General features: G+C 43.2%; 2 protein-coding genes across 2 annotated transcripts; one reads left to right on the top strand and one right to left on the bottom strand.

Annotated features, from left to right (window-relative positions):
• The first annotated feature begins 1,536 nt into the window (after positions 1-1,536).
• On the top strand, positions 1,537-6,268 carry LOC4329424 (3-oxoacyl-[acyl-carrier-protein] reductase 4). The gene is made up of 11 exons (XM_015771799.3): positions 1,537-1,898; positions 3,584-3,729; positions 4,163-4,216; positions 4,493-4,573; positions 4,651-4,696; positions 4,789-4,883; positions 4,959-4,991; positions 5,108-5,242; positions 5,329-5,422; positions 5,591-5,673; positions 5,934-6,268. Exons 1-11 carry the CDS (start codon positions 1,760-1,762, stop codon positions 5,964-5,966), a joined length of 939 nt encoding a protein of 312 aa, XP_015627285.1. The 5' UTR covers positions 1,537-1,759; the 3' UTR covers positions 5,967-6,268.
• A 177-nt stretch (positions 6,269-6,445) lies between these two features.
• Positions 6,446-8,105, bottom strand: LOC4329423 (large ribosomal subunit protein uL29). Its single transcript, XM_015771800.3, has 4 exons — positions 7,954-8,105; positions 7,748-7,883; positions 7,506-7,662; positions 6,446-6,706 (listed from the first exon to the last, which is right to left on the bottom strand). Exons 1-4 carry the CDS (start codon positions 7,955-7,957, stop codon positions 6,632-6,634), a joined length of 372 nt encoding a protein of 123 aa, XP_015627286.1. The 5' UTR covers positions 7,958-8,105; the 3' UTR covers positions 6,446-6,631.
• Between the last annotated feature and the right edge of the window lie 3,498 nt (positions 8,106-11,603).

The following is an 11,603-nucleotide window of genomic DNA, read 5'->3' as shown; positions in this document are numbered from 1 at the left end:
GGTGTGTTTTAAGAGGAGGAAAAGAGAAATGTAGAGAAGGTACTGAAAACAATATGATTTATTAGCACATGATTAATTAACTGTTAATTATTTTAAATTTAAAATAATTAATATGGTTTTAAAGTAACTCTTTTATATATATATATATATATATATATATATATATATATTTAAAAAAATACTATTTAATCGTTAAAAAATGTACACGCAAAAACCGAGGATCTTTTCACTACTACATAACACCACATCAATGCCAGTTGGGAACCCCACACAGGAACCGGCACAAAAGAGGCGGCACTGATGTGAATACTCAAAGATGCCGGTTTAGGTCCCAAGAATCCAAAAAAAAAAAAGGGCTCAATGCATCGGCTCGAACATTGAGTCGTTCCCCTTCACCCCGAGACCCGTCACCCCGAGAGATCCAAAGCAAATCACAGATCCCTCAACAATTTCATAGAAACAATCACCGTTGCCGCCACGTCGCCGGATCCGTCGCGGGAGCCACCGCCGCCACTGCTCCGCCCGCCGATGCCGATCCCAGATGCGGCTCCGCCCGCCGTTGCCACCCCAGCCACCTCGGCTCGATTTGGGTGTCGGTTTTTTAATTAACCGACACCTATAACATATTATAGGTGCTGATTTTTTTAAAAAACCGACACAATATATAATAGGTGTCGGTTTTTATTATAATTGCTTAAAGGTGTCAGTTTTTTTGCGATTTCAACCCGCGGAGGTAGGAAAATGCCTATATGCCGGTTTTAACACTATCGACACCTATAGTGGCGACACCTATTTAATGTTTTGTAGTAGTGTTTCTTGTCTATCGACAGTCTCAAACAAGTGGTGAAGAAAATGTTACAGAAGTGGCAGGGTGATTATACCGGTCAAGGTTTAAATCACGTACACCCAACATCCTAATTATTTTTATATTTTAACACAGTATTCAAAATGTTACTTTGAGCAAATTTCACAAAACTTCATATATTTTAACCAAACTATTGCAAAACTATAGATTTAAAGTGATACATCACAAAATTACATATACAAATTTATGGTAGAGTATCGTAAAATTACAGATCTAGTAACAAAGCAATTACAAAACTACATGTTTATTATCAACTAAATCACAAAACTTAAATGTTTATAACTCAAACATAATATTAATATTAGTGCTAAGGATTTAAACATACTAGTACGAAGATAGATAGATAGTACGTATAAGAGTATAGTGTACATTATGCTGCATGTTTCATGCAATTGAAAGAAGAGATGATTGGGAAACACCATTAATAGGGTGGTAAAATTATGAGTCCACGACTCCACCTACTATTAGGAAACAACTTATCAGGTTTAAATCTTGGTGTCTATAAATATTATGCACGTGCGAGTGCGTTTTCAATGGAAATTTAGTGAAGTCAAAAATTTATCGCTGGTCTTCGTCTCGTTAAGAGCATTGTGTGTGTCTGATTGCGGTGTGCGTGTGTCATCCGTGCAATGAAAAAATAACAAGGAAAGAGAGAAGATTGGGAAAATTGACAAGTTTCAAAGTTCAAACTGGCATACCGTCTACCCATGTCCCGCCTACCGTCTTCCTCCCCGTCCTCGTTGCCTCCGCCCGCCCAAGCACCCATCGGCCATCGCAGCCTTCAAAACAAACCCGCGACGGACGACGCCCCCGCCCATCGCCCCACACATCTCCCACCAAACCACCCACCCCAACGCCACCTACAATCTAGCTCCTCGCTCCGATCGACCATCCATGGGGACCATCACCGCCGCCAAAGCAGCCGCGGCGGCGGCCGTCTTCCAGTCTCCGTGCTCCCCTGCGCCTGCGGCCAGCTTCCCCGCCCGCAGCGTCCGGCCGGATCGCCGCCGCGCCGTCTCGCTCTCAGTCTCAGGTAATGACCGTTTTGATTTAACGCCTTATTATTATTGATGATGAAAGCAGAGACCATATGACCCACTTGTCGTCGTGGCATCAACATGATGGGATAATGGCAAACTGTGACTCACTCAAGCAGTGCTATGACTATGTCTATGTTGGCAATTCTCTGAAAATGTAGGTGTGTTCGTGATAATTCTATTAAGTTTTTGTGTTGTGGAAAACGCACCGATTATACGGCCGTTAATACGTTGACAGTGATTAGTCCGTCACGTTTTTGCAAAACGGTCTTCACTAATCGTTTCACAACGAAAAAAATCTCGTCATTGCCGATTAATCTTCCCGTTTGTGTCTAATCGGCCGCATAATTGGCCTGATCAAAAGGCTGAACCAACCCACAACGACTACCCTATCCCATTTGTTGTTTTCTCTAGTAGGAGTATAAAGCTAGCTATACCAGTACGTGAATTCCTCTAGAGTATCTGATGCCGCTGCAACCTGGTCTAGGATGTGCACGCCTAAAGTTTCTCTCTGAAGAACATAAGATAATCCATGCAAAATATTTTTCCAATGCACTAATACTAGACAGATTTCTATATCTGTATAATAGCTCTCATGGTTTTCACCTTTTCCTAATTGTAGCATATTATATATGTAGTGAATTTCCAATATATGAGTCTACAATATGCATAACAATATTTACATATTCACAACCGTTAAATTTCCGTCAAATTCCGATTAATCGTCCGTATTCCGATTAATCGTTTGGCGGTACCCACTCTGTCCAACATCCGCATTCCGTCTTCCACAACACTAGTTTTGATTATGTTTTCTTGTAAGGTTTTTTTCTATGAAATTTTCTAGGTTTCTCTTGTGATGAAACTTATATTTTGTATCATTGGTGATCATTACCATTAAAAAGATGTGAACATTAGAGAATGACCTAATATCAAATAATTAGTAATTAGAAGGGGTGAGGCTTCGAACCCAGGTCGTTTAGCCCACCACCTTGTGGAGCTAGCCGGAAGACCCCCGGGTGTTTCTCAATGATCATTACCATTCAACATCATGGTTCAAAATTTTCGAATTTGGATTTTCCCACGCCCAACAGGGATTACCTCTGGTTGAAAAATTTTAGTCGCTTGAATTTAGCGGGAATTTGTTCAAAGTCAGCAAAAATCTGTTCGAATTTTAAAATACAGCACTGAAGTATTTTGCCGAGTCAAACACTGTCCAAATGCCCACATGTTCATGATACGACATTATTTTTAGTTTTACCTTTTGTTCTTTTTATCTTTTACCAACTTCGACAACTTCCTTTTTGCTTGTCAATACTAGTTATTCACTCTTACGAATATGAAGGAAAAGTTGAATGGTTTGACATGCCACAAATTTGCTTTTAAATGTTTAACCAATCGTAACTTCCTATTTCTCGTAGAACTTGGCTACATTGCAGTTAGCTTAATTTAATTTCGTTTAGGTTCGGTTGGTGCTTAAAGTGGAGTTGCGTGGGAAATGTGAACTGGTAATGGTAGTTCACATATACTATATATATCTGTTATTAGACAGCATAAACTTATCTTGTTGTTTTGTATTTTGGAATATGTAATGCTTAAGATTTATATTTATACTGTTTCAGTTAATCTTCTTTTGCGAACCAAAAAAAAAAAGTGTTACTCACCTAAACTATGCCGTTTGCAGGTGTAAGAACTCATGTTGCAGCTGTTGAACAAGCAGTGGTACAAGATGCTATTGCACAGTCAGAGGCTCCAGTTGTTGTTGTTACAGGTGCTTCCAGGGGAATTGGGAAAGCCATTGCATTGGCTTTTGGAAAAGCCGGCTGCAAGGTTAACACTTAGTAATTGATTTATGCTTATACATCTATAGAAATTTTATCAAAAGGGCTGATGCTTATCTGAGCCACTGCAACTGGCTTATCTGAGTTACAGCAGGCTGGAAACTTAAATGGTTAATTTATATATTCAATAGGATCATAGGAGTATCCCAAATGACTGTTATTGACAATCTGAATAGATGAATTGATGAAAACTTTAGTTGCATGCTACCCTGTGAAAGAAATTTACCTTTTATTTACCTTCAAGTTTCATGATTGTGAATCATGTAGGTGCATCTAGAACAATACAAAGAGGATTGTATCTGGAAAATTGGGTTCAAATATTTATCTGTTGCCTAGTTGTTATGCTGAACTAGAATAATTTCCCTGAGTATAACACAAGTTTTACAATCAAAGGGGAAAAAAAAACTCTACTTACCTTTCAGGTCTTAGTGAATTATGCTCGGTCTTCAACAGATGCTGAAGAAGTCTGCAAAGAGGTAAAGCTTTGTGTTGACTAGTTACTTTGTTCATATTTTTTTTAAAGCAGCATAACGTAGATGATTTGTAATACGAGAATACCACGAAGCATTAATTTAAACTAAAACTGCGTTATGTTCTTATCTAAAGTAAAGAGTAAATTTCACAAAACCATAAATAATCAAAGGAAAATACAATTGAATGTTGTTTCCGGGGTGCATGTGTTTTGAAAATTTTGTTCTGTTGTTCTGCCTTAAATAGATGGAAGAAGATACTGAGGTTTCCGTATTTTACAGATTGAAGGATTTGGTGGTCAGGCAATTACCTTCCGAGGAGATGTTTCTAATGAAGCCGATGTGGATTCTATGATTAAAGCAGTAAGCATAGTCCATTCGTGATACTCTGTGATACTGGTTTTCTCTCTTCAAATTTCTGACCACGATTAATCATCCAGGCTGTTGATACATGGGGTACAATTGATGTACTTGTAAACAATGCAGGTACTCCTAGTGGAATATTATATCTTTTTTTTACACAAAAAAAACAATTTATTTTACTTTTAAGTTTTAACCCTGACCATTCTGATATTCAGGAATCACACGGGATACATTGTTGCTGAGAATGAAGAAATCTCAGTGGCAAGATGTAGTTGATCTTAATCTTACGGGCGTATTCCTTTGCACACAGGTACTAATCACACATTTTCTCATATTTTGTACTTAAAATGCTTTATGCATCATACTGCAAATGTTTTTTTTGCAGGCTGCGACAAAAGTAATGATGAAGAAGAAAAAGGTACTCCATATAGTTCATTTCTTTACCAGATTGATATTTGATTGTTTTTTAATATTTTTATATTTTTTTTCACGCTGTTCTGTACTGAACTTCAATACGGCAAATTTGCAATATAGGGAAGAGTTATCAACATAGCATCAGTTGTTGGCCTTACTGGCAATCTTGGCCAAGTTAATTATGCTGCTGCCAAGGCTGCAGTTATTGGGTTAACAAAAACAACTGCTAGGGAATTTGCAAGCAGAAATATTACAGTGAGCACATTTTCTTTCATTTTATTGTTTCAAATCCTTCATCTGGTAATCAAATTGCTAATACATTTCTCTACATATCTATCTAGGTGAATGCTGTTGCTCCTGGATTTATTTCATCAGATATGACCTCCCAACTTGGGGAGGAGATTGAGAAGAAAAATCTGATAACTATTCCCTTAGGTCTGCGAATGCTTAATCCATCTTATTGTTCACTTTGTCAAGACAATATTTGTGCTCACATTTTCCCTGTAAATTGACCACTTCGTCCTTAATTTATTTTATCCTATCAGAAGAAATCTGAACATGTCAACCATCCATAGTGCTAATGCTCCTATACAATTTTGCCAGGGAGATATGGTGAACCAGAGGAAGTTGCTGATCTGGTTGAGTTCTTAGCACTTAGCCCTGGTGGAAGCTACATCACTGGGCAGGTAGTGAGAACATAGATTAAATGTTCATTTTGTTTGTTGGGAAAATTTCGGAAATGCCATCACTAAGATACTTGAGTTGTAAAATATCATTGTACATAAGAATGACATGTAGGGTCTAAAACCACATGCCAATATCATATACGATGAAATTTTCCAACTCAGGTGATTTTTCGATGGTACTAGGCGAATTGGTGTTTCTTTGTGTTCTTTGATGACCCTTTCACCTTCTGAAGGTCTCATACTCTCGTGTCACCATACAGGTCCTCACTATTGATGGAGGAATGGTAATGTAAAAAGGCTTGAGCGGTCACTGGCAATCTTCCCGGCAGCTGTAGTAGTAAAATCATCATGTAATGAACATCTTTTTTGTGAAGTATTATTTACTGTTGAGATACCCTTACCTATAAGAGACTTGTTTCTTGTGTAGTTTATAATGGTATTGGAATAGCTCTAACTCTGTTCGTCTTTGATTCGAGATCAATTGTAGAGCACATAGAAATTTTGGACATTGGTTTCCTTTTTGCGAACAATAATGATGTATAATGATCTCCTAGTTTATCTTCGCGTTCGATAATAAACGGATTATATGATCTGCCATGCTCGTACCATAGTAGCATCCTGCTACCATTTCTCCTTTCATCTGACTATTTGAACCCTGCAAGCTGTTCCAAACTGATAGTTTGTTTAACCGCTCTACAAATTTCATAACGACAACCACCATGCAAAAGCACCACATTCAGTTCAGCACACCACATAATTCGTATTAACCAAGTTAACCGAAGACGACGATATGAGATTAGATATATCAATGTTAGCATGCAAGTACTCAAACCCCCGTCACATTGTACTTGACCACAAGGCATGTCCATACATGATAACATCAAAATTCAAGGAACTCGAGGGCAGATAAATTGACTGAGTGATGTGCTAAACATAACATTCTCTCATGTTCCCTGACCTACGCCTTGATGGCATACTTCCTCATGGGGAAATACTTCTCGCGCTTCTTTTCCCTCTCCGTCTTCAGCGAAAGCTGTGATATGGCAACCATGGAAAATGTCAGAAGACGGATGCAAGTATAACATAACTAGATTCATTACAAGACACTAGAAAATTGAACATAAGTTTAGGATGACAAATGACTTCATGTTTCTATAAGAATTGAAAAAGGTGAGCCTTCATTTTTCAAAGAATGCAGCAAACAAGTCCTTTATCTACCCTTCTCTCTTAATATCTTCCTATATATCATATGCAGACAAGCACAGCCAAGTACCAACTGCCAAAACAAACAAAAAAAGTAACTACATATATCTTGATATTGCGTGAGCAATATGTATTCATCCCAGGGCTCATGTATTCCACATTCTACATGGGAAAAAATGATGCCCCATTTTTTTATCTGTTTCCTAGTAGTTGCTGTGAAGTGATTGACGATGAGGGATGCATACAATCTGACAAAACTGATTGTATTTCTCACAATTTTGTTAAGAAAAGCAATTTTATAGCAAGTAATATAATAAAAATCTACAATTACATGTACAATCTAACAATTAAAAGCAACCAACAATGATGAAACCCCACGCAGTTAACAAAATGGCGTTGCTAATAGAATTAACAAAATGGTGTAGCATGCAGATGTAGCAGTACAGAACAATTCACTGCATTAACTAAGTTATCTACTGCAATGGTAGTAAGTACACATTTCATGCAAAAAAAACAAAACAGCCCAAGTTAAGCTAAAAGTTTGAAGGAAGATGACACCATGTGAATCTCTATCAGCATGAGTTTTAGATATCAGTAGTAGGTGTGCACGGTTTTATGAAATCTTATACCTGGTGCTTGGTGAGGCGGCGGCGGATGGCGCGGGTCTTCTTGGGGCGGAGGTCGAGGGGGAGGAGGCTCTTCTTCTTGTACGCCTCACGCAGCGCCGCCCTCTGCTTCTGCGAGATCACCGTCAGCACCCGCGCGATCGACGTGCGCACCACCTTGCTGCAAAACCACAGAGATTCAATCAATCACAAGGGCACACAGAAAGAGGAGAGAATGAGCGCGAGCGCGAGCGCGAAGCGCGTACATCTTGGAGAGCTTGTTGGGGGCGCCGCCGGTGACCTTGGCGACGCGGAGGAGGGAGAGCTCCGCCTTGAGGTCCTTGAGCTGGGCCTGCAGCTCCGCCTTGTTCTTCCCCCGTAGCTCGTCGACCTTGATCCGGGCTGCACCACACACGCACGGTTAGATCCGCAGGCGAGCGGGAGGAGAGAAGAACGGAATGTTGTAGCTTACCCATGGCGACGGAGGCGGCGCGGCGGGCGGCGGCGGCGGCGGCGGCGGCGGCGGTGCTAGGAAGGGGAAGAGGTGAGGAGGCGGCGGCGGAGGCTTATATATAGAGGAGAGAGAGACAGCGAGACGCCGCGGAGTGGAAAAAAACCCTAGGCTGAGTTGAGATGGGCTTTCATGGGCCTTGTTGGGCTTTATGATAGATGGCTGGGCCCATTGACTGTTTAAGGTGAGTTGAAATGGGCTTCCCATAAGGATTCGAGGATTTGGATTTGTCGGTTTTGATGTTAACAGCTCGGAGATGACAGTTTAATGCAAAATTTAAGTTTTAGCTTGAGTTTTTATATACTTGACCGGATTTTAGTGAACTTTTAGCTTGAGCCGGAGCAATAAAGCTGATGATACCTGTGGTTTTCGAGCAGTTATCATCGGTTTTGTGAATGTCGTATTTCACGACTATGCTCGCACTATCAGAATTGTACTATTGAAGTACTTACTTGACAAATGAATTGTGGAGATCATGGATACCCCATACATACACGGCATGTATAGTTTGACTGGGTATGGAGTGCTATATATAGATAGAATATCTTTAAAATGACTTGGGTTAAATTCTAAACTTGTATGTCAAGGTAATACCCAAGATCCTAGTCGGTTACGATTGTATTTTATTTGTAACTACCTATTCCGTTAGGGATATGGACTGTATTTTGTAATACGGACCCCTTCTTCTATATAAGAAAGGGTCCAGGTGCCTCTAGGGGCACGTTTTTTCACCCAGATCATACGATCAATAATATACTCGGCAGATCAATCCCCGGACATGAGTAGGGTACTACTTCTTGATTAAAAAGGCCTGAACCTGTATAAAATTCCTTGTCTCTTAAACCATCCACTTTTCCAGTTTGATAGCCACCCCCTTTAGTATTGTCGAAATCTTGTTTTGACAGTTGGCGCGCCAAGTAGGGGTAGTGTCAAGTACTTCGCCGACTAATGCGATGGGTTTCGTTTCCGACATCGACGACTTCGTCTTCCCTCCTAGGCAGGCGTTCCGGTTCGGCAGCCTCGACTTCATCACCAACGACCTCGTCAAGATTTCTCTCCTCGACTCGGATTCGAACCAGTCGGGAAGAAGCCAGATCTCCGCCCCGTTCGGTATCCCAAACTCGGCCAAGATCTACCCCAAGATCGTCTCCACCGAGTCGGCTTCAAACCACTCGAACGAGATCCAATCTACTCCAACACGACTCGATCAAGACGATGGGGCCTATCCGCCAATCCTGATGAAACTCCCCGATGATTTGGCTGCTGTCTTCACCACAAGGGCATCTTCTCCCCGTAGATCTAGGCGGGATCCGGCCTCTACCCCGATCCAGCTTAGCACCAGAGAAGTCGGCATCATACTCCAGCCTCTCAGCACGGTTTCGACGGAACAACTGGATGGCTACCTCAGCTCCCCCGGCGTCGACTCACGGCCAACGGAGATCATTGAGTACAACGACTTCGGCTGCCGCTACGACTACCGCAACCTCGACGACTTCGACGAAGACTTTGAAGATAACTACACGCCTCTCTACTTCGGCATCTTCATGGCTGACAACGAGATGGAAGAACAGCGTAAAGCCCAAGAAGCAGAAGAACAACGCGTGCAACAGGAAGCCGAACGACGCCGACTGGAAGAGGAGCGCCAAGCACAAGAGCAAGAATAGGCTGCAAAAGAGGCTGAGGACCGGCGATAGCGCGCTTTGGATGCCGGGTGACGAGCACGAGAACTTATCGGGCAACAAGACGTTGACGGAACGGCGGTTTTTCGCACCCCTCAACAGAACGCAGTTGCAACGATCACCCTCCTCGACACCCTCCTCAAGGAAGACGCACTCAATCAAGCCAATCACGTCGTCAACATCTTGAACCAGACCAAGATCATGATCGCCGTCTCGGTCCCGGTTAACTCTGCAAGCGTCCGCACGCCGACTGGCAGCCGAGTTCCCCCTCTTCGATCTCAAGACTATCACCAACCAAGCCTCAGTGTCGTCGGCGCGGGATCTAGTCGCAGGAGCAGGGGTCACGACGAGCGATCTGTCCACTCGCCTCCTGAACGACACAGGGAGCGTCGAGTTGAACGACCTCGCTCCCCACATCGCAGGCGCCCTGTCGATCTTCGCGATATTATCAACCAGCGCCGCGCGGCAAGAGGATACGTTCCCCACCATTCACCAGATCGCTACGACGACGACGTGGATGGAGTTGCTGCCTTCACAAGTGAACTGCGTCGAGTGGATTGGCCAGCCGGCTTCAAGCCGACTGGAATCGAGAAGTATGACGGCACCACTAACCCGGAATCTTGGCTCACCGTCTATGGTCTCGCAATTCACGCAGCAGGAGGAGACAGCAAAGCCATGACAAACTATTTGCCTGTGGCCCTAGCGGACTCTGCCCGATCCTGGCTTCACGAGTTACCCCGTGGCACAATCGGATCTTGGGCGGAACTTCGCGACCACTTCATCGCCAACTTCCAGGGTATCTTTGAACGCCCTAGTACACAGTTTGATCTCTACAATGTTGTTCAGAAGTCTAGAGAATCCCTTCGAGATTACATCAGACGCTTTTCCGAGCAACGCAACAAGATCTCCGACATCACCGACGACGTCATCATCGCTGCCTTCACCAAGGGCATTCGCCACGATGACCTAGTCGGCAAGTTCGGGCGCAAGCCTCCCAGGACGGTCAAGCAGATGTTCGAAAAAGCCAATGAGTACGCCAAAGCCGAAGATGCCATTACCGCGTCCAAGCAGTCGGGCACCACTTGGAAGCCGAAGAAAGATACGCCGACTACAGGGGGGAGTGGAAGTACCAATCACAAGGATCGCAAGCCCGAGGAACTTGTGGCAACTACTACACCATCCTCCCGGCAACATTCACGGGTCAACACTTTTGACAAGATCATGAACTCCCAATGTCCGCATCATCCAAACTCCAATCACGCGGCCAAAGATTGCTTCGTCTATCAACAGTTCGCAGAACAATACGCCAAGAATGCACGCAAGGCCTCTGACGGAGATCAAAGCACGTCAAAGAAGAAGGATGATGAAGACAACGCCCCGACTGGTTTTCAAGACCATCGCAAGGAACTCAACCACATCTTTGGCGGACCCCTGGCTTATGAATCCAAGAGAAAGCAAAAGCTAACCGAACGGGAGATCAACGCTGTTCAGCCCGACACGCCCCAATATCTTCGGTGGTCAGAGACAACAATTAAGTTTGACCGCTCGGATCATCCTGACCGAGTGGTCCACCCGGGGCGGTACCCCCTGGTACTAGACCCAGTGGTTCGCAACGTCAAGCTTCGCAGATCCCTCATCGATGGTGGCAGTGCACTCAACATCCTTTTCGCCAAGACTCTGGACGACATGCAGATCCCTCGCACGGAATTAAAGCCGAGTAATGTGCCCTTTCACGGAGTCATCCCAGGGCTATCTACTACACCACTCGGCCAGATCATTCTTCCGGTTACTTTCGGCACTCGGGAGAACTTCCGCACAGAGAACATTTGTTTCAAGGTCGCTGATTTCGAGACAGCGTATCACGCCATACTCGGACGCCCAGCGTTAGCCAAGTTCATGGCTGTCCCGCATTATACCTACATGATGATGAAG

This window comes from Oryza sativa, chromosome 2, assembly GCF_034140825.1.
Source record: "Oryza sativa Japonica Group chromosome 2, ASM3414082v1".
Taxonomy (NCBI): domain Eukaryota; kingdom Viridiplantae; phylum Streptophyta; class Magnoliopsida; order Poales; family Poaceae; genus Oryza; species Oryza sativa.
This window is presented reverse-complemented; position numbering and strand designations above follow the sequence as displayed.

Excerpts from the sequence above, each read along its gene's own strand:
- LOC4329424 (XM_015771799.3), top strand. The coding sequence starts at position 1,760 with ATGGGGACCATCACCGCCGCCAAAGCAGCCGCGGCGGCGGCCGTCTTC. Across the intron at positions 4,574-4,650 it reads TGGATTCTATGATTAAAGCA|GCTGTTGATACATGGGGTAC; the intron begins GTAAGCATAGTC and ends TTAATCATCCAG. Across the intron at positions 4,884-4,958 it reads GCGTATTCCTTTGCACACAG|GCTGCGACAAAAGTAATGAT; the intron begins GTACTAATCACA and ends TTTTTTTTGCAG.
- LOC4329423 (XM_015771800.3), bottom strand. Across the intron at positions 7,663-7,747 it reads CCCAACAAGCTCTCCAAGAT|CAAGGTGGTGCGCACGTCGA; the intron begins GTACGCGCTTCG and ends GTGGTTTTGCAG. Across the intron at positions 6,707-7,505 it reads GCCGCCTCACCAAGCACCAG|CTTTCGCTGAAGACGGAGAG; the intron begins GTATAAGATTTC and ends GCCATATCACAG.